At 40.0% G+C, this 22,015-nt stretch overlaps 1 protein-coding gene across 6 annotated transcripts; it reads right to left on the bottom strand.

Annotated features, from left to right (window-relative positions):
* Positions 1-12,125: 12,125 nt before the first annotated feature.
* isl2b (ISL LIM homeobox 2b) lies at positions 12,126-21,036 on the bottom strand. Of its 6 annotated transcripts, none has more exons than XM_039796216.1 (6): positions 20,904-21,036; positions 20,280-20,469; positions 19,635-19,897; positions 18,141-18,439; positions 17,234-17,351; positions 12,126-16,707 (listed from the first exon to the last, which is right to left on the bottom strand). In XM_039796216.1, exons 1-6 carry the CDS (start codon positions 20,959-20,961, stop codon positions 16,694-16,696), a joined length of 942 nt encoding a protein of 313 aa, XP_039652150.1. In that variant the 5' UTR covers positions 20,962-21,036; the 3' UTR covers positions 12,126-16,693. The 6 variants fall into 6 exon arrangements, with proteins under 6 accessions (XP_039652150.1, XP_039652151.1, XP_039652148.1 ...); XM_039796214.1 differs by having other exon boundaries at positions 13,240-16,707; positions 17,184-17,351; positions 18,153-18,439; positions 20,904-21,035; XM_039796215.1 differs by having other exon boundaries at positions 13,240-16,707; positions 17,184-17,351; positions 18,153-18,436; positions 20,904-21,035.
* Positions 21,037-22,015: the final 979 nt, after the last annotated feature.

Genomic DNA, 22,015 nt, shown 5'->3' with positions numbered 1-22,015 from the left:
ACATAGATTTCGGATATTCAACATACAACATCTTTTTTGACAGGCTGCCAGTCATTTTGGCACACTGTAGAGACAGTTTCACTGAGGATTTGCAGAAATAACTTTCAAACAAAGGGAATAACTTGCTGTATAATGTCATGAACTGGAATTTACAGAACTAATAACTCTGCACAGATCTGGAGGTGACTCCAGGTATTACATTAAGACATAAAATACATATTGAGTTATCTTGTCTTAGAGCTCTTTCCTGTAGAGGCTCTTTCATAAGAAGATGCAGCTAGGCTAGACGTTGAGGTAAGCAAAATAAAAGCTTATGACTTGTCCAGAACATCTAAAAGTGATGCCTGCATGTCATTCCACAGTCACAATATAGGAGAAATCAAATTTTAGACTACATTTTAAAGTCTTGAAAACAACTTAGACACAGAAATAAATGAATTAAAATGGAATACCAACACTGTCATCACTGTTAGAAAACTGGTATTAACACTGGTGTTGTCTCTGTCATTAAATCATTGCTAATCCAGCCACTACAATGTCATTTAACACAAACTACACACATTACAGTGTACAACAGGTAATTCATCAAAGCACGTCATATTCTCAACAACATGCATTTCAGTGATTCAGGCAGCTCACAAACTGCAGTAGCCCCATCACCTTGTGGTCCAACATGATGTGCTAGTAGTCGGGAAAAGCATTCTTATTGTACCTCTAAACTGTTGTTAGGAAAGGACGTTTCCTCTGTGAGAATAAACTGGTGTGACCTTTGACCCCTGCTAATCCATCATGGGGAAAGACAAGGAAGGGACGAGAGATAGCGCTGTTCAGGCACCAGCCGAGCTAAGTCAACCTGCTTGCTTCCATGTATTGACTCAGGTATTGTTTTTTTCCAAGTAATCTGAGTATGTAGGCTGTAGTCTTTCATGGGCTTCGGGTACTTTAGGGGAAGCCTTTCACAGCCAAACAAGCTCTGTCATGAAAAGTTCCCTTTTTGAAGATAATGGTAGAAATCCAAAAGATAGGCACTAAAGCAGAAACAAACAAGCAGGAGGAACAAGAGTTGGGAAGTAGCTCATATATCAGGGATTATATCTGAGGTAATCTACTGTGATTTCCTCCCCGCTGTAACTCAGATCAAACTAACTTTTGTACATAAACAGACTCTTTGGTACAAAGCTCAGAGAGGTGACACACTTAGGTAGTCAGTGCAGTCAGTGATTTAGTGAACTTCTAAGCAGATTGCCGTTGCACTGTTTAAAATATATACAACTCTTCTGACTAATGCTGAACACTGAAGTGATCATGATTCCAACGGTAAACACGTCTGAGTTAGTACAGTTTGTTGAACACTAAATCAGGTGATAGATAAGAATGGACTGGCTTGTGAAGGATTACTAAATAGTAAGTTGTCTGGATAGGAACATTTGTAACGTATCAGCACAGTGTTTGCTCACACCTACAGGGCTGCAACATAAAACAGCTGGTAATAATTTATCTTATTCACCAGTAAGTCACTTTGTGAGATCACTGTTTATAAAGCACCACATATCGGCAAACATACAGTACAGAGCAAAATTAACTCTTCAAAAAGTTCTTTAGCATCATTATACTAGGGTTTAATCCCTGGAAACAGGACTCCTGGGAATGCACCGCCAAAGAACTATTTCCTGTTCCCCAAGAAATATAATAACGGGAAAACCTAAATGTGTTTAAGGCATAAACTAAATATATGTATCAATACAGAAATACAGAAATCCTTTACCTACTCCTGCATGGATGCAATTCTCGAAGAAGGCAGGGATGCAAAACTCTGCAGCACAACGGTGACTACCTTTTGGCCCACCAAATTCATCGATTGTAGGCTCTATCATCTAAAGGAGGCTAACACAACACAATGTCTGCCACCAGCTTTTTGTGGAACTAATTTAGAAGATTGAACAATGAACAATGATGATTAATGACAATATTTTATACAGGCCAATTTTATTTGTTTTTGTGGGTAAAAAACATATAAGAAACAAATTATTATTCAAAACAAAAAAATTTTTTTGATTAAGTCATATGCGCAAGCATGTGGGGGGGAGGTCCGTTAAGTAACGAAGGTAGAGGCCAGGACGTATGTCCTTCTTTCAGTCAATAAGACATTTTGCTTTTTTTACTCTATGTGAGCCATTTACTCACATAAACACATGAATAAAGCTTACCCTTAGTTCAAAGTCTCAACAAAGTCAACAAAACAATCTTGGTTTAATGTTAGCCAAACACTTAATAACGATCAAAATAGTATTATTCTGAAACATTGGGAAAATTGAACTGAAACTGATTCACTATGACTTTGTTTATATTGCATTGAAGTTGTACACGCTGGCTATATCACGTACTGCAAAGAGGATGCCCAATGTAAACAATGGCCTTTCACCTGTATGCACATTCACAGTAGATATATTAGAAAAGGAAGAGATAGCAGACAGGCTATCACTGCTGTGTACCATGTCATGTGTCAGTTTACATGTCTCTACATCCTCACTCAAACTCACTCCCACTTTAATCTACAGTGCTCCTGACCTACTGCTGTTCTGTCACCCTGACATGTTTAACAAATACTGTCTGAACAGGGCAGGATACACCAGAGGTGTTGTTGTCTGTCTGCACAGGAGGTGATGGATTATACGTGATTCAAGCTTTCTTATCAATATCTTTAAACTTCAAACCCCCCCTGCACATTTCTTCACCCTAAAAAAGAAACATATATACACAGATAGACATTCAGGGTGAAATATAATTTCTAGAGAAACATATCATTTTTAATTGTAATTTTCACAGTTTTCTTTTATTCTTGTCAGTGACTTCCTTTTTAACCAAGAGGCCAGATAGACTGTCAGCGGGGAGGGAGCCCGCGTCAGAGGTTTCCCCCTTCAATCACTCGGCACAAAAGCAACAAAATACGCCTCTGTAAATATTTCAGTGGCTTCAGCACCTCGTCCAGGGTCCTGCTGCTCACTGTCTGCTGAGTCCTCTGAGTGAGCCATTGTGTGTCCCACAGCAGACTGTTTTGTGTTGTGCTGCTGGACACGGCTGGTCTGTTGTGGAGAGGCAGTGGTGCCTGCATGCATGCAGTAGCAGAGCAGAGGATTAGGGTTGATGTTTCTCTGTGTCTAACAGGCTGCCAGGCATGCTCTGCCGCCTTGGTACAGCACACACAATTTACATCATTTAGTTCTGCTTACTGCAGAAAGAAAAACTAGTTTAAATAGAGTTCAGATCATTCATTATGTTTGGGGAAAGCTCTGTATTTCCAACCATTAACTGCTCTATCTTGAAACAAGAAATAAAGAGCAAATATGTCAGTGTTTGTTTAAGATGTTAGATCTAATTAACTTTTGTCATACTATTTGTAGTTATACAAAAAGAAATTGTAACCACTGGCTTCTCTCATCAGTTTCTTCAGTATATTAACGGTTTCATGGTTTGCAGTCTTTTGAGGAAAGTTGTTCACAGTCCAAGATGATTGCCATAATAAATGGGAATCCGGATTTGCCCTTGATATGAGCCACGTCCCTCGGTGCTTCCCTGAGCGAGTCTTCAGGGAGTGCTTTCCAATAAGAGTAATGTCCCCCCTGCGCATTGCCACCATTCAACAATTTACGGGCAGATTACAGATTCTAATAAAAATTTTGCAGCCTTAATTAAAGAATCTGCTCCCCATTTTATGATAGTTCAGTCCCCCTCCACCACTTTTTCAATTTAATTATTTAACTATGTGCCTAATTTTTCCACGTGGTCACCCCTAGCAGACGCACTCTGCTAATTTAAAAAATATGCAGCGGCTAAACTTGGGTGCTTGCAAGTCACTGGATGCTGTTTCTTCGCCTCTGGCTGCTCCTCAGTGGTTACTACTGTGCATTAAGTGGAATGGGGAGAATGTTGAGCACATGAGAAACACTTTTCTGAATGTTTTAATTGTGTTCTTTCATCATTGAGGTAACACATTTACAGATTGATAAGACAAATGAGACTAGTGTGGGGAAATTCATTTCCAGGCACTTCCAATGTAAACACAGACTGCTGGTGCCTGCCTGCCACAATATGGTCAGGCTCGACTTCGCTGATGACGGCTGTCTTGGCAAAAAAACGTTTGGAACGCAGTAGTAATCCATTTGAAAATTACAAATCTGGAAATAAGATGCAAACATACAAACTACTGTGCAATGCTATACTTAAATGTTTACATTGAGAGTAATGTTTTTTTTTTCTTGAATCAAATTCAGAAGTCACTCATCATAAGGATTGAAATGTCTTTTTAAGTTCTTGGGGAAAATTTTTTTTTGGGGGGGGGGGATCCTTATTTCTATTAGTTAAACATTTACTTCATCATCTTGTTAATTGGTTTATCAAGTCAAAATGTTATTTGCGGTTCAAATCCTCTCGTTGCACACTAGCATTATGTCTCTCCCTGGAATTTTTCCATGCGAGGTTCGGTCAAGATAAATGTTTAGAGGGAATATTTGGAACAGCTTTAGCCTTTCACATGCTAATGTAAGCACTGGCGGCACAAGAAAGCTGGCCTGACCCAGGGGCCACACGGTGACACAGTCTGCTGATTCAGTGCCGGCAGCCCTGGCTTTGTTTATGTGTGTGCACGAGAAATAATGCACGTCATAAAAAGGAGAACTTTGAAGGGGAACCACTACCCCGGATGATAAATGCCCCCAGCTCTTTGGATATAAATAACTCTTCCCAATAGTACAAAAGCCATCTCGGGAGTGACTTATACACCGTCATTTCTACAATAACATTGGGCCGTGTTTCCACCCCTGGTGTTCCTCACATATTGGATAATCCTCTGGGAATATTGTCTGATTTGGACACAAACTGCATCACTTTTTAATTGCAATGTTTTAAAGTAAACTGTGTCCCTTTTTCTTGCTATATAAAATCAAAGCAAAGCAATGTTTTTGACCTATGCATCAAATAAATGACATATTGATGTCTCCTGTAGGAATTTGTGCTGAATCATAAAACCAGCTCATACAGCATGCTTCATTGGTTTACTTCAAGGATTGTCCGTTTTCAAACACAGTTTGCAACACGTGAAGCTTGTGTTTGTCTTTGTCTCCCACATACCTTGTAAAATCTCTTCTGTTCTCTGTGTTATGGCACACATCAGTACACAAAGTGTCGTCACATTGTCTGCCCGGAATCATTTCAGGGGGCAGAGGAATTTACACTGTCTCAGGATCTGTCAGTAGGTGGTATAGGAAACTGTAAAGATAAGTCCTTACAGCAGCTTAAGTCTAGCTTCCTTTTCACAAGAGGCTTCGGCATCTCTCAGATCTCCCAGATACAGCCGCCTTCGCTCTTATCAGAAACCTGACCATGCCCACTTCCAACTTGGAGAGAAAGATGGAGATCTGTGTGTGTGTGTGTGTGTGTGTGTGTGTGTGTGTGTGTGTGTGTGTGTGTGTGTGTGTGTGTGTGTGTGTGTGTGCGTGTGTGTGTGTGTATTGGGGGATATCATGCAAAACTGATATTTGTCAAGGTGTCTGTTGCTTAACACGTCTTATCTCAGTGTAAAAGATGTTCAAGGAACTGAAGCCATTCAATCATGTGTCACTTCCTTCCTTTGATATGTCATTTTATTGATTTATTCTTTGCATGCGCTACATTTCATTCTCCTTCCTTTTAAAATAAAATTGTTGTAAAGCTGAGAAAGAGGGTGGTTTTGCTTAGCCCATTGACGTTTTGGAGATGTATCTTTCTGTTTGTGCTCTTGTAGTTGAGACTCAGCACTTTGCTTCCTCAGAAAACATTTAAATGTTATGTAATGGAAGGCTAACAAAATGATTGAAAAGAGATGATTATATCTTCACTTGGAAATTAACACCTATCACATCTGATGATGGTGGTCATTTTAGTGAAAACTTAATAAATAATGCTGTAATTTGTTAGTTAGTGTTATTTATATTTATTCAATTGTCAGTACTGATCATCATCATCATATTTGACATAGTATAGAAATTTGTGGTAGCCATCTTAGTTTAGTGTGTTTGCATGCTAGCATTTGCTAATTAGCACTAAACACAATGTACAACTGAGGGTGATGGGTAAATACCCATCACCCTCAGCTCATAAAACAAAGTATTGGAGAGTTAATTCATTTTGATCTGGTGATGGTGCTGGATGAGTTAAGGGATCACAAAAGTTATTACAATTCATCCTGAGGTGGACACAAACAAACAAACAAACGTGAAGGACATCCAACCGATTGTGGTCGAGACATGACAAGTGTCAGCCTCATGGTGGCGCTAGAGTAAAAGTCAGAAGAACACCAAAGTCATTAGAATGTATCTTCTTCTTCTACCATGGATATCTGTACCAAATTTCCCAACAATCTATCCAGTAGTTTAGTTTAGATATTTCAGGAGCAAAGTGATGGACTGACCGACATTGCCGTCCCTACAGCTACACTGCTAGCGTGGTTAAAAAACTAAAAGTAGCCATCCTGGGAGCTTCACTTACTTGCTGCATGGTTGCTTTATCATTTATCTACTTCAAAATGGAGTTGTTTGTAAAATTGCTCTCTAAACAACTGCATGGGTTTACTTGATCCAACTCCAATAAACCTACGTAGAAATAAGATGAGAGAGGAAAACGTACAGGAGAAACCAAAGATGCCCATTTGTCTTATTGAGTGGCTCTTCAGTGCCTCTGCTATCCCTGAAATCTCTTTCACAAAAAGTTGCAAGAAGCAGTTTAATGCAGGCTGACAGGCTGAGAGCAGCCAAGACATTATCGTCCTGTTTCTTGGAGCAACACAGAGGCTGCCACCGCTCCAGATCCAACCCCATGGCCCTGCCCAGCTATCTGCTTTTGCTTTATGTCTTTTTCTGCAGCGAACACTTGACGAAGGACAATTTGTTTGGATGTTTAATGCTGTGGCACTGGCTGGTGGAGGATTATATGAGATGGTCTAGTGATTTGTGGTGGCTGGTAGTGGGTCGGAGCAAGTATTTGTGTGTGTGTGTGTGTGTGTGTGTGTGTGTGTGTGTGTGTGTGTGTGTGTGTGTGTGTGTGTGTGTGTGTGTGTGTGTGTTTGTGTGCATGCGTGTGTGCGCGCGTGCCTGTTTGTGTTTGAGTGTGTGTGTGTGTGTGTGTGTGTGTGTTCAGTTCCAGGTCCTCGCTCTAACACAGACGTCAGCTGTCTTCCACACTGCTTCCTCAGAACTCTTACATTTGTGACAATAGTGCCTCAGCCGCTATAGGAAGACATTTGTGACATGTTTGTCTTTTTTCCCACACTGTAACATTTATTACCAACTGAAAGAGTAATAATCTTTGAATTTCATTGTTTCAAGATTTATTAAACCCTTCTATTGGTGAGTCTTCTTTATATGTTTTGGCAGGCAGGAGAATCATTGACTTTTCCTGTGAAGCTTCACACAGCGAAAATTGGCCAAATGCTACTGTGAGCTTTCCCAGATCTCACTCTGACAGACTTTACCGACACACGCAAACGGCTGCACAAAGAGCAATGGAGGCATGTTGACTTATGTGGCATATCGTAAGCCAAGAAAACTATTCCATCTTTCACTTTAAGCAGTGTTATTTTTCTATTTCTTTGCTGCCATTACATGTATATATCATATCTCACATGTTAACATTAAAAATGTTCTTCCTTAATAAAATTGCATCCTTTCCTATCCTGTTGGATAACCACTTTGTCATCCACATGACCCAAGAATCTTTTGCCATCATCCCTTAACATGGGCCAATAACTTCTGTTACAAAATCTTGTGTTTATTCTTTTTCAGTATCAGTGTCCCTTTTAAATGTTGCCAAGGGCTTGGGAAGATGAACCTCAGTGTACTTTTATCCTCAAGAGAGCAAAGAGATCACCAGTAAGATCTCAAATGTTGTCCAAAATATCTTGCGACAGCCCTTCATTTGATCCATTCGAGGCCCCTTTGAACGCTGCTGTAGAACGTGGTCCTGAAGGGCTTCACCCTCAGATGATAAAAAAAAGTGAATTATTGGTTTGTTTATCATGCTCTTAAAACCTAAAGTGCATTATTAAACAGAGAGCACATTAAAAGGGGAGTATTGTTAAAAGTGTTTTAAAAATCTTGTAAATCCCTGTAATTTATGTCACAGTGGCCAAGGAGGCTCACCCTGGTCTTCTGGTTTTAATTTGGTTTAGCCTCTGCTCTCCGGGGTCTGTACCTGGGATGCTGCCTTTTTTTTTCCAGACACAATCTGACCGATGTGACCCCCTCGGTGGGGCAGCGGTAGCCTCAAATAGATAAGCAAGTCGAAAAACCAAATCAAAATATTTGGTTCAAGGAGGTTGAAAAGTGCTAGTACATCTTCCTGAAATAGCTGAGGTTGTAGTGGCACTAAAATGATAAAAAATATGTATTTTTTAAGGTCAAGAATCATTAGTGTTCCTTTTTTTTGTTCTGTATATATAACCTACTTTTAGTTCACATGGACATCTGAAAGATGTGTAAAAAAAATATTTTGGGAAATTTGCTAATTTCAGAGTGCAGACAACCTCTCATTTCATTGGTAATGTGCGTCACTCACCATGAGTCATATTCTGCAAGTTTGTTCCTGACCATTGCTTTGTATAAACCCCATGCCTCCTGACAAACACTGCAGAAAGCCATAAAAATTACTTCAAAACATTCAACACTGAGGCGTCACACTAGATTATTGTGACACTTCAACAGTGACCAGGGCTTGTCTGGGTGCTGCCTGGGACCAGAAACCTGCTCCAGCCTCTGGGGACTCCCTGGCAGAGGCAACAATGGGTCAGAGCCCCTTCTTTGTGCAGTTGCCCTCCTTAATCAAACTAGCCAGAGGAGTGATTGGATTTTAATTCTGCTGGGCCCATCGTAATGGTGTGATGGACGGGGACTGGAGAATTGGAGCAAGATGTCAGCCCTCGGAGGCCTCCATTAATGATATTGCTTCATTTCTTAAAGTGGCAGGAACGCCTTGGGACGGGGTTATGGCTGCAGTTGGCTGGCAGAGCCCTCCCTTCCCTTTTTCATTTGACTCTCTCTTTATCTCTCACTGACTCAGGACCATTTGTGTCGCTCTTTGTGTGTCCTTAGTGTTGTGGACCATTTCTTGAACTGGTCACAGCATGTGTGTGTTTCCAGACTGCTGCTGTGGTACTGGACACAATGTAATTATTGTCTTGTTGGAAAGGATGAACTTTATTTTTTCAACCTTAATTGAAAGTTAACCTGGACATTTACGGAATATGCTGTACATTAAAATGTCTACATTTAACAGACAAAAACATAATGCACTTATGGACAATACCCTTCCTTTTTAAGTTAATATATAACAATGTATGGTACTGTATGTTTCTGAGAATGATGAAGAATGAAAGCTTATCAATATAAACTGGAAGTAATTTTCCCTGATCGTGTGAAAATTTGACTCTTTTGACTCACAGGGTTTTCATCTGACAGGAACAGTAAATCAATGGCATTCACATTTCAGTTTCTGCTCTGTATGCTATAATTAAAGTTAGTCTCCATTCCATCCTAACTCGTGAGTCAGGAGGTGAATTGAACTTTAGCTCTAAATCTAAAACACAAAGACTTCCTGACAACATTCTTGAACTCCTGAACTGACACTGATATGAACCTGACGAACGCCAGAGTGTCTCCCTGAAACCTTTTGATGCCGTTTCTCATCTTAAGTGACTCACACTCGCTGCCTCATTGTTTTCTTCCAGTGACACGTGTTTGTCTTCCTCGTTCGGCTAATGACAGTTTGGTCTTGTCAAAGTACAGGTGAACCCTCATTGTGTTTTATAGCGAGTCATTGTTGAGTGGGGCGGCTCCAACCTTCCTCTCTCCTCCTAATGGCCGTTGCTGTGTTGTTTTTGCAGTAGATTTATGCGTGGGTGGGGCGCTGTGATTTACGGAGCTCTGACACTGTCTCAGCAGCAGGACCAGGGAGGCTTATTGTGGCTCTCTGTGTGTGTTCCAGGTAAGCCTGAGGTCTGCTCACCATCCCTCCACACACACACACACACACACACACATATGCCCAGAAACTCTTGTGTGCACAAATGAGAACACGCAGATACTTTGATACACACTCAGCTTTTGTGGTGTAATACAGCAGGCAAGCTGCTTCTGTTGCAACTTCCTCCCTGTAGGTTCACCTAAAGTACAGTAGGATAAGGCCTAGTCCACACGCATGCGCTGATATTTTTTTTAAACATAGCGTTTGGCCTTTTTTTCCACACGCAAACTGCGTTTTAGGTCACTGAAAATGAACCTTTTGCAAAACTATTTCCAGGATGAAAGTGTTCAGAAACTCTGTTTTCAGTGTTAATGCAGGTTTTTGTGACGTCTGAGTTTTCTCCTTTTGTGAGTCTTCACAAATGAGGCGACAATTCGTGCTATAACGGACGTGGCCAAAATAGTGCTGGTTCTAACCTTGCTAACAGGACTTCTTACATGTTTTCCAGAGTTTTGCTAACTTTATATTTGAGTGTGATAGGAATTACTCCACTTCGCTATCCGTCCATACATACTGTATGATTCTCCCCCATTCCTTGATGTGCCATTGCAGCCAGGTAGTCTTTCCGGTAATAGCTTTTTTTCAGGTTTCTGATTGGCCAACATCTACTACCTCTTCTTTGCTTGATTGGCCAACATGGATTAAGAGTTAAGGCCCTGACACACCAACCCAACGGCCGACTGTCAGCAGGTCCAAAAAGTGTCTCGGAACACATCGAAGCGACGCCAACATGAGCCTACGTTCTGCGCGTGCGCGTGACGTAATACGTCTCCATAACAACAGGCGGCGCTAATCTGTATTGTCGCCCAAAAAATGAAAACCGGAAATGACGAACGCGTCACGTGGGTCTGGCTTCTCCAGCCGATAGTAATGGCGGCTTGTTTGAAATACGATCTTGTATTTTACGAAAATAGTTCACTGAACCGTGTTTCTGAAAATATTTTAAGCGAGAAATAGGCCATGCAGTTGCTGAATCTGAGAAAGAACTTTTAATTTATTTCTTCTTTTTATTTACATCTAGACAAATCTGTGGCTATAAAAATATAAAAGATGATGGTCAAAATATGTCAAAACAATAGATAAAGAAAATTCAATATTTGTTTTTTTTATGCAGCTTTTTTAAATACCTCCTCACCCTGTTGCCCCCAGTGCTTTTAAAAGTTTAAAGGAAAATATGTGGATATTTACTCATAGTGTCAGATTCCCATAAAAGCAGCATTCATTCCCCAGGATCGATAGTACAAAAGTGACCCAGTACTGCACATAGATGTTGACGCTGCCCTTTCATTATCAGTGTAACCTAAGAGAAGAGAAGATTAAATTCTTGTCACCTGATGTTAAATTGGCCATTACCCATCTAAGATAAATTGGTCCTTAAATTTCCCATTAAAAACACCTGACAAGAGGTGGAGAAAACAGTGCAAACACAGAGCACACAATTTAATGATGTTGACACAGGAGTTAAAAGCTCTGTTTGGCTGTATTGTGTGGATTATATGAGATGAAGAGGCATATATAGATATGTGTTGTCTTATTTGGGTACATCCTGTTTTGTAGTGAGTCACACACAGTATTTACTCACATTCTTATCCATTTACATAGGTGGAGCATCAGCTAAATCCCACAGACAGCTTTATTTTTCATATCCATGTCATATTGTGTGATTTAATTTCACAATACCTATTGAAACCCTCAGTCCAGTTATTGCTTTGTCTCCACACAGTCTCCAAAGTGTGACACTTTCTCTCTCTCCCCCCACTCCTTTTTCTTACTCTTGCAGAAAAAAAGCTCCCAGTTGAGTCCCTGCATTAAGTCAGCCTGTCAGAATGCTTCCCTGGGGGGTTTTGGACTTGAAGTTCGTCCCGGCAGTTCGTCTGCTGGTGGCCCCCACTGGAAGAAGCAGGGTCACAGTGGACCTGAGTGTCAAAACTTTCACAGAGCCTCCACAGGAATACACGCTCACTTAATTTCAGTGTTTGTCAGTAACGCTAATTTAATAGTCCAAGGATAATTTCTTTGGATGCAACAAGAGGGTTTAGAAGGTGTTGCAGACAAATTGTCAGGGAGACAATAAATCAATAAAAACATATTGCTCTTGTTTATTGTTTTGTATAATTTCAAATTAATTTGAATTCAAATGCACAACACCTTTGCTTTTGCACACAACAATATGGGACTAACCTTCCTGTTGGTGGAACTAAAATGCCCAATTTCTAAAGGTTCAAATATAAAAATGTTTATTTGCAATCAGTTCTATGGGCATATGGATGGACCATCAGATTTTTGTGTGCTGCTACCTTGAAATTTTTAAATAAATGGCAAGGAGCAACAACAACAATAATAATAATAATAATAATAATCTATTCAAAAATAGATTAAAAAAATAGCTCTTACCGTTTCACAGTATGTAGAACAAAGATGTCTCCAGTGATATTTATTGTACTTTAAGATTCAATATGCAAATAGGTGAATGGCAAGTTGTCATAACAAGCTGATGGAGAGGGTTTTGTTTATTTTTTTCTTTTTTTTTTCTTTCAGCTCGATTGCTAAATTGAATTGTGGTAATTGACTTTTCAATTATCTATTCGACAATTCATTACTTGAACCATGGTAAAAATGTTAAACTGTCAGTTTGGTGTCAGACCTCTGGAGACTGCCTTTACAGTCTACTGAGTTACTGACAAGTGTTTTATAATATCTAGTCTAACCTCATTGATAAAAAATGGGGTGGACAAAATATTACACTTGTCAGTGCAGTGGCCAAAAAGTTGAATTAGCATCTCTCTAAAACAGTTTCAACAAAACCTGAACATGATAACCTTTATGAATAGGATGATTAATTGCAGGACTGTTATATTACTTTTAGCTAGGTGTACCTAATAAACTGGCAACAGAGAGTAATATATGCCCACAGTTCCATTGCCAATGTCCTATTGCCTTTTTCCTAAATGGATTAGAGTTGTTGAAAGCCTGGTTCAGGCATGGAAAGTAATGCCTAAAATGGTCAAAATATAACATTTTAATGAAATAATATGAAATTGTTTTGCTGCTAAATGAAGCTCTAAATACAATTATGGCTGGTTGGTTAAAAACCTTGAAAATTAATGGATATATGGCTATGCAATTACCTGTTATATATGCAATCAAATTATGGTGTTTTTGGAAAGAAAAGAAAGTGTGAAAAGCAGCTGAAATGTACCAATGTCTATTCTTAGAGTTTTATTTGTATGTTTTCCCTACACACACACACAGACACACACACTAACAAAACAAACTCGTCTACACGGATTAAAGAACATCTGAATGATCCATGTGTCTGTCAGTCGGTGACCGTTTAGTGACTCGTGGTCGTGGGCGGCGCTGAGCACGCTGTGATGATCTAATTACGTTCACCCCTCCACCAATTAGAGAATTACATCACACCTTTAAATGGACTCGTCCTCTTAATCATTAATGATACGGTGTCATTCCCTCTGACAGCGTCTAAGTTGCTTCGAAGCAACTTGACACATGCAGACACAGTCCGGACTTCATCCTAAATGATGTGTGTGTTGGGGGGAGCTACATTGTCGCAGTGTTTCGTCAAAAACGTGAGAAATAAATTAGAAAATCAAAATAGGGTATCTTCGTGCAAGTCAATGGCGCACTAAGGACCAGCGTGATCCGTTAAAACCAAGTCTATTAGGCCCATTGAGAGAGTAATCCAGTGAATGGTGTAGATACTGGAGCTGTGTGCATGTGTTCAGGGATCACCGGTGTTTATTTTGGTTCTTGTTTAACGCACGGAGGGGAAACGCCCATTCATAGATAGAAGATCTTCTGGCCTGCAGGTACTGAGGCGAGGAGTTTTATGGGTGTCAGAGGACATGATCTCTGGTCTGTATGAGCAACACTGACTAATACGAGCTGAAAACGAAAACATAAAATGGAGAATAAACTTCAGCTTGGGCTACAATTTACAATTTCTTTAATTTACATTACAATTTATTTATGTGTCGCGTGCTGTTTTGGTGACTGTAATTGTGCATTTAAATTATTTTTCAGTAGCATTTTTTGACATTTTAATAGCGTTTCCTGTTAATTCTTTTCCAATTTTTTTTTTTTATTATTTCCTTATATGTTATGTTGGTGTTGTTACTCCCTGCTAGATTTGATCTCTAAATAAAAGCTTTAAAAACATGTATTTTATTTAAAAAAAAACTCTCACATGTTTGTTGCACAAAACGGATTGGTTAAAACCAGTTGGGATTATCTTTTTTTTTTTCTCCATACAATTAGAATGGCATGTTAGTTCATTTTAATTTGATCTTTCATTTAAATGTGGCCTATCTCGAGTGAGCCTTTAGGGGATGCGCAGTATCCTGGAAATTAGCTGTTTGGGAAACATATATGGCCCCACAATGATTTTCTGCTGGAGGACAGATAATAGGCTTGCATTCTTGTCTGTAAACGCCATTGTTATTCTTCACTTATCTCTGTTATCTTAATCTGCTCGCATTGTTAACTTATCTTATTTGAAATAGCTCAATTACAAATCTATGATCTGTCTTCTTTCAGTCAAACTTCCGATTAAGACACTGTCACTGTACTAAAAAACGATTTTTTTTTTCACAGCGAAAAACATTTAATATCAAAATACAAGCACTTATTTGGTGTATTATTGAGTCAAGTTGTCAGCGTTTCCAATTATTTCCTTTTTTTAGAATTAAATAGGCTATAAAGACTTATTTTCTTGCCATTAATGACATGTTTTCCCTTGTCTAACAAAACTGCATCGAAGACAAATAAAAGTCACTCCTGGCATGATGAATAATTTCAAAGCAGGTTGAATAAATAAATAACGTGAAGTATAATAGAATATACCCCTGTGCTCACTTAAAAAAAATAAAAAATAAAAAAAACGTATGTAGGCTAAAAAGTTTAGCCACAGATTTTCAGAGCACACATGGCAGCTTTGTTTTTGTCCTGCGCACAGTGTAAAGCAGGTCGGTTCATTTAGCCTGAGCTGTCATCTCGGCTGACCCGTGCGCAATAACGCAATTCACTGAAGGAAAATATATAAACCGAGGAGGAGAAGTGACCCTTTACGAGCTGCTCTCTGCTCCCCTCACATTCGAGAGGGGCTTTGGGGAGGGTGTGTGTGTGTGTGTGTGTGTGTGTGTGTGTGTGTGTGTGTGTGTGTGTGTGTGTGTGTGTGTGTGTGTGTGTGTGTGTGTGTGTGTGTGTGTGTGTGTGTGTGTGTCCATGGAGGGGGGTGTTTAGTTAGTTTGTTGTGGCTTCAGTCAGTGTATCGCTTGCAGGTGATGCCAGGACTAGATAAGAGGTCGCCGATCCCTCCGCGCTGTCTAGACCAGCTTGTGACTCAACCAGAGTAACTGGACTGAGCACAATTTACAGCAGGTTTTTGCCCCCGAGATAGTAAATGACCACTGGCCGAATGCTGCTCCATAACCGAAGGGGGACACATAAGATGGAGGGGGATGATAAGACAACAGAGCCTCCGGGCTTCAATCCAGGCAGGCCAACTTGATATACGTAGGTTGAACAGGACAAACAACATATTTAGTGCAACTGGAATTACTTTTTTTTTTTTTCAAGCTTATATATTCCTCAAAACGGCCAAGGCTGTATAGAAGCTTTGTATTTGTTGCATGTTTCCCAAATCAGAAATGACTCGCTGTCATGAGGAGGAATGATCTGTTGCCGCTTTGGATCTGGGCAGTGAATTTGACTTTGTCGCCATATTAAGATCACTGGCAAATAAAATGTGCAGTCAGTTCGTTTCTCGTCTTATTTTTGCAATGCAAGATGGACAGTTGTTGTTATCTCCAGAGCTGCATTTTCAAACAAATTAAATTATTATAAATATTGGATTGCAAATCCAAAAGCGACAAAGTACAAAGATTGGTCATCAGGACACGTTGTGTATTCAGCTTTTTTTTTTTTTAATTCTTTATCAGTTAATAATCCCTTTACGAATCGCTTTCCTAACAATAAATAATATAACAATAATTTACTTTTTGTTCGAGAAGCTCAAACAACCTGCCCTTAAGATAAAATATTTTACAACACGAATAATTTGCAGTTTATCATGCTCTGACCTTAAGACAAAGAGTCAACGGGACTCGACAACGCAATAAATGTATCAAAAAATTCTCATGTTGAAGAAACAAGACACAATATGATCACAATGAAATCGCAGAATGTCCATTTGTTTCGACATGGGAATGTTTCCAATTGGTTTTTGAGGGGAGGTTTGCTGTAGTATATCCATCGGGAGGTCTTCTGTACATCTTCTTTCTCCGTATCAAGTCATGCAACAATTGTTCTGCTTAGTTTTTGTCAATGAAAGCTCCACAAAAAAATCTCGGAGTCAATCGGTGCTTTCTTGGTTCCATCTCCTCCGTGTCATGAAATAAAAAAAAAACACTCTCCTCTGTAGTTTGGGCGATGTGATGAGCTGGTCACATGCAGGGGACCGGGATCATGCTGCAATTGTCCTTGCAGGAGTGGGGACCGACAGGTCTGAGGGGCCCCGTTTCACGTCTCCACCGGGCTGGGTACCATACTGTTGGGGGTGTCCGGTAACTGAGAAGACAAAGAAGTCACGTCGCTGCCGGAGGAGTTTCCGAGAGAGCCCGATTCAGAGAAAGACACCTGAACAGACAGAAACAAAGTGTCAGAATATGCGAAATATTCCGGCTTTTATTTTGAAATCTTGGTTGAAAAAGCATTATAGCATTACAGCATTATAGCTTGGTGTGTGTGTGTGTGTGTGTGTGTGTGTGTGTGTGTGTGTGTGTGTGTGTGTGTGTGTGTGTGTGTGTGTGCGCGCGCGCATGTGATCCATGTCTATATTCACACGTGCAGCAACATTCTTGTTTGTGTGCATGTGTGTGTGAAAATATTTCTTTGCAAACGTCTTTTTGTGAAAAATGCATGATAGATGATAGATAATAATAGATAGATAGATAGATAGATAGATAGATAGATAGATAGATAGATAGATAGATAGATAGATAGATAGATCTATGCATGCAGTTGGACTATGCCAGTATGCCAGATTCTAATCTGCAGCGCATGCATGTCTGTGTGTGCACATCTAACTCAGCCTGTCCTGAACACACACACACCAGTTGTTGGAAGGCTGGCTGGTCCAGGTCACTCTGCAGGGCGAACTCACTCAGGGCTTTCCATGGAGGCTGGTAGGTCTGAACCTCCACTGGGTTTCCCTGCACAGCACTCTCATGTCGGATAGGACTCCCGGCTACAAGAGGCGTCCCTGTGAGGCCCTGCAGATTCTGACAAAGTATTTAAAAGAAAACACAGCATAAGCATTTGTCTGTGTCCTGCAAGAAATCATCTGTCATTTTTAAAAGAACTGAAGAAAAAAAAAAAGCATCTTCATGACATCCACATACATGTTTCCAAAACACGTTTTCTTAGTGAAAAGTACGTTTACGTTTTCATGTGACATTTCTAATAAATGCTGAATTTGGAATAATTAAGACAGCACTTTTCCCCAAAAAAATGTCCTCTCTTGGTGTGGAGCAAAGATTGAACGATACAGAGAGATGTTTCTGAGATGTAGACCAAGCCAAGCTGTTTGCAGAGGTTGTTTTTATCTTTGAGGTCAAGCAACTTAAGCCAAAACAGTTGATTCATTATTCATTGACCTAAAGTTTGAATACAGGATAGCACTGGAGCCAACTGGAGCGGTGTGTCTTAGTGTAGGCTAAGTGAAGTATAAAAACTAAAGTTCAGAAAAGGGTTAAAAAAAGAAAAAAAGAAAAAGAGGAGTAGCATACCTGCATCTAGTAATTACAACCATATCAAATAATAAAAACATGATATTTTCATTTAAAAGAAAAAAACAATTAAGCTATAAGTTTATTATGTTCATCTGGCTTGCATATGGCAGTTTTTTCACTACACTCTGCATTTAATAAAGATTTTTGCCAGCCTCAAAAATAAATAAAACTGGGTGAATTGACTTCACATATTGGTCATTGTTTTAAATAACAAGCAAACACGTAAATGTCCATGAACAAATAAAATAATAAAAGTAGTAATCAAGTGGTCAAACTTACGAAGATGCTTACAGTCTTATCACTGTGGTGCTGCTGCTGGAGCTGCTTCATCAGGATGGACTTCTTCTTGTCTTTGCAGCGCTTGTTCTGGAACCAGACCCGGATCACCCTGGGGCTCAGGCCGGTCATCTCCACCAGCTGCTCCTTCATCAGCGCGTCCGGCCTCGGGTTGGCGTTGTAGCAGGTCCGCAACGTGTGGAGCTGCTTCTCGTTCAGCACCGTCCTGACCCGCGTCGTCTTCTCCGACTGCTTGTGGACGTGGTTCCGATGCGGGGCCTGCCGCACCGTGACCGGGTCTGCTGAAGACGGAAGAAGGGAAACTGTCCGTCAGAAACTGCACAAAGGCCTCAGAAAGCCTTTCATATATCGATGCATTTACTTAGCAGCCCATGAATCTCAATCTGAACTCTTTTGCCCTTTACCTCCCTTGGATTGTATGGCCGTAAGCAATAAATATGTATCAGCCTGACAAGATTTTTTATGATATAGAAATGTCTGCAATTTAGCTTATAACGCAAAATTCAAGCAAATCAAGCTAGAGTCTTTAAAGAGGGAAAAATATATTTTTGGGAAGTTCCTGGATGACAAAAAAACAACAACATCTGCTTAGATTTGATTTACATCTTCCATGGACATAAGAACGAAATTCTGGTCCATAATATACAGATGTGAGAGACGTTTGTGTGAATTTCGATAGCCAAAACTTGTTTTTTTTAAGGTTGCGTTTTTTCAATTTAACCACTCACTTCTTGCATTGTTGTCTGTTCTCCTATAGTTAATCATTTTTAACCGCATCGCCTTAAAATAGGAGGCTAATCTTATTTTTCTACAAATCTATATCCCTATACAAATCCTGCTGGTGTGTCACTGCACTGAGATGTGTAAGGTATTTTGAACTGAGCGCTTTAAAGCAGGACGTTTTTGATCATTATTCACACATTTGCTTTGTTCTCTTTCTGTTGGCAGACGCCCTCAGGATGACAGCTCTACACACACACAAACACACACACACACACACACACACACACTACACGTATAGAAACACATACAGCCACAGACAAATACCAGATTATTCAGATAATGGCAACAGAGCAGGTTAGTGCTAATAAGATCAATTATGAAATAGCCTAAAGAAAGGTCGCAGCACACACTTTACACGCGCCCGCGCACGCACACACACACACACACACACACACACACACACACACCAAGCCCAACAACCACCAAACAAATTATCTGGATGTTAAAGAACAACAAACAATACTAATCTTTGACAATCTTACATTGATATTTTTCTTTTCATTTTTAGTTTTTCTAAACTCAAGCGTTTTCTTTTTGTGTTTAATATATGAGAATTTATTTTATACATTTCTTTCAACTGCAGGATTACATTTCCGATTGTATGATGCTAAAGCAATTCCACCGGCTTAAGTATAAGAAATAAATAAATACATATAATAATAATAATAATAATAATAATAATAATAATCCGACCTGCCAGGTGCAGCGGTCTGTTGGAGTGGATGTGTCCGGGGCTGATGGGGCTTCCTGCGGAGCTCCTCTCCAGCAGCAGGCTGTGGTCCGCCCGGCACAGCAGCTCCTCTTCCCGCAGGGAGAACTCGTCTCCCGGCAGCAGCTGCCTGCTGCACACCGAACACCGAAAACACTCGATGTGGTAAACGTTATCCCGGGCCCTCATCACCAAATCGCTGCTGCTGAATCCCAGGTTGCATTTTGCGCATTTTATTCCAAACAGCCTGGGAAATTGGAGAAAATTGTCAAAGAATTAAAAACCTATGGAATGAAAATAACAACGAAGAAAACTTTTGGATGACAACTCAGAGTCGTGAGTTGTTTTCTAAATGCTCTATTATGCTAAATTTATTTTTAATGTAATGTATAACAAAATGGTGTGGCGTGTATTTTCTTGGTTTCTTTGGAATATTGTAACCTGCGCATTTTCAAAGGTCTTCTCTTTTTGTGACCTTTTCTTTTTATGTCCAAATTGGTCATTTATTTATTTTGGTTTGGCCTCTACACACTATAAATTAGTATTGCATTTAAATATGTTTAACTTTACATTTTGATGTGATTAAACCCATTTCAGCCTATACTACTGGAATATTTCCAAACTCCTACCTTACATAATCTCTTTTGCAATAGGTTTTGCCGTCACGGACGAAACAAGTGCAGGTCTCATCCAGGTACTGGCTGCACTCTGCACACTTCAGGCAGGCTGCATGCCACTCCAGGTCGGGAGAGACTCTCAGTATGTACTGGTCATGGATCTGACTTCCACATCCTACACACATCGCGAATCCTGGCTTCTCTGCAAAGAGCGCACAGCATTGTAACCACAGACTGAAAACGCAGCCAAATAAACACACTATCACAAACAACTGCAGCATGTATTCTTTTCTCTCTTTTTTCAATTTTAAAATCCAGCCTGTATGTCTCAGTCTTGTAGTAAATTCCTCTATTTTGCAGACTGGACATGTCTTGATGCAGCTTGATGTTATGTAACAGATGAAGACTTTTGCCAGTGTTCGTCAAGCAAAACACTGACTTGTTTAACTTCTATACTAAGGCGCCTCAAAAAATTGACCGCCAAAGAAATTACAGGCTACTTCACAATATTGCATCATTAAGACAATAACTTTAGTAATCGGTGCGCTGCTGAATATATCACGTAGCCAATAATGCCACCGCGAAGAAAATAAAATCTGCCACTTAAAACTCCGCCGAGCAGTTTAGCCTACTTACTTTTGGAATGATCCCCCATATCATCCAAGAAAGAAGAGCTGAAAATAATATCCACCATACAGGACGGATAAAGGGGATTGTGGTAGATGCAGAAACGATGTGAGGAGATGACTGGCCCTTCGGCTGCCTCCCTGATAACGTGTGTCTCTCCGGACTGGGAGGGGGCGGGGTGGGGGGGATGGGGGGGTGAAAGGGGGGCAAAGAGGCTGCAGGGTCCCACACGCTAGTGCTCTGACGTCATGACGTCAACACCGGACTGTCCAATCGCCCTACTGCATCTCTCTCTCAACCTGTTTGTGTATGACAAAAGCTTAAGAATGCAGATGTTCATATTGTGTTTCTTCGAACAAAGATTCAAAGCGAGGAAAGGCAAATATTGAACAGCAAAACCACGGGATCATTTCGATCAGGTTCTTAAGATGCACATCAATTTCATGATGGTGATAATGATATTCATCATTATCATCTGTATACAAAAAAATGTGGCAAAGCTTCTGCATCTAAGAACATTAATCACCAAAAAATAAATTTAAAAAAATCTAAATTTATTTAGTTAAAATTGCCTAAATGTTTCGATCCTTGGGCACACAATGAAGCAATAGTATTGAGAATAAATATATTATCAGGGTATTATTTGGTCCATGATACAAATGATCAGCCTACATGTCTGTTAAACTGCCCTTCACAGATTCACAGAGGTGAGAAAAGACGTTTTGTCTTGCTCCCCTGATGCGGGACGCTTCCATTAAAGTTCAATTTTGATTTAAACTGTTCTTTATAGGCTATATTTTGGTAAAACATCACAAACATTTCCCATGTCATGATGGGGAATGCTATTTGTTGAGAACCCTAGAGTCGCATTGCCGATCTTTGACTTAGAGGCAGAAATAGTGGAGTTTACTTATTACATTTTTAGATTCATTTTTTTGGGGGGGACATACATTCAACAGGAGGCGAGGACACTTGACAAGTCTCCTCTGCTGCGTCCCGGTTGCTCATCTACTCGAGAACAAGGCCATCTATTGGAGAAAAAGCAGAACTACATTTATCAGATCATGTCTAAGTCTTAATTTAAATCTGTTTTCCACATCATAGAATAATGCATGCACCAA

This window comes from Perca fluviatilis, chromosome 3 (assembly GCF_010015445.1).
Source record: "Perca fluviatilis chromosome 3, GENO_Pfluv_1.0, whole genome shotgun sequence".
Lineage (NCBI taxonomy): Eukaryota > Metazoa > Chordata > Actinopteri > Perciformes > Percidae > Perca > Perca fluviatilis.
This window is presented reverse-complemented; position numbering and strand designations above follow the sequence as displayed.

Excerpts from the sequence above, each read along its gene's own strand:
- isl2b (XM_039796212.1), bottom strand. The coding sequence starts at position 20,961 with ATGGTGGATATTATTTTCAGCTCTTCTTTCTTGGATGATATGGGGGAT. Across the intron at positions 20,470-20,903 it reads TATGGGGGATCATTCCAAAA|AGAAGCCAGGATTCGCGATG; the intron begins GTAAGTAGGCTA and ends CGCTCTTTGCAG. Across the intron at positions 18,440-19,634 it reads CAGACCGCTGCACCTGGCAG|CAGACCCGGTCACGGTGCGG; the intron begins GTCGGATTATTA and ends TTCCGTCTTCAG.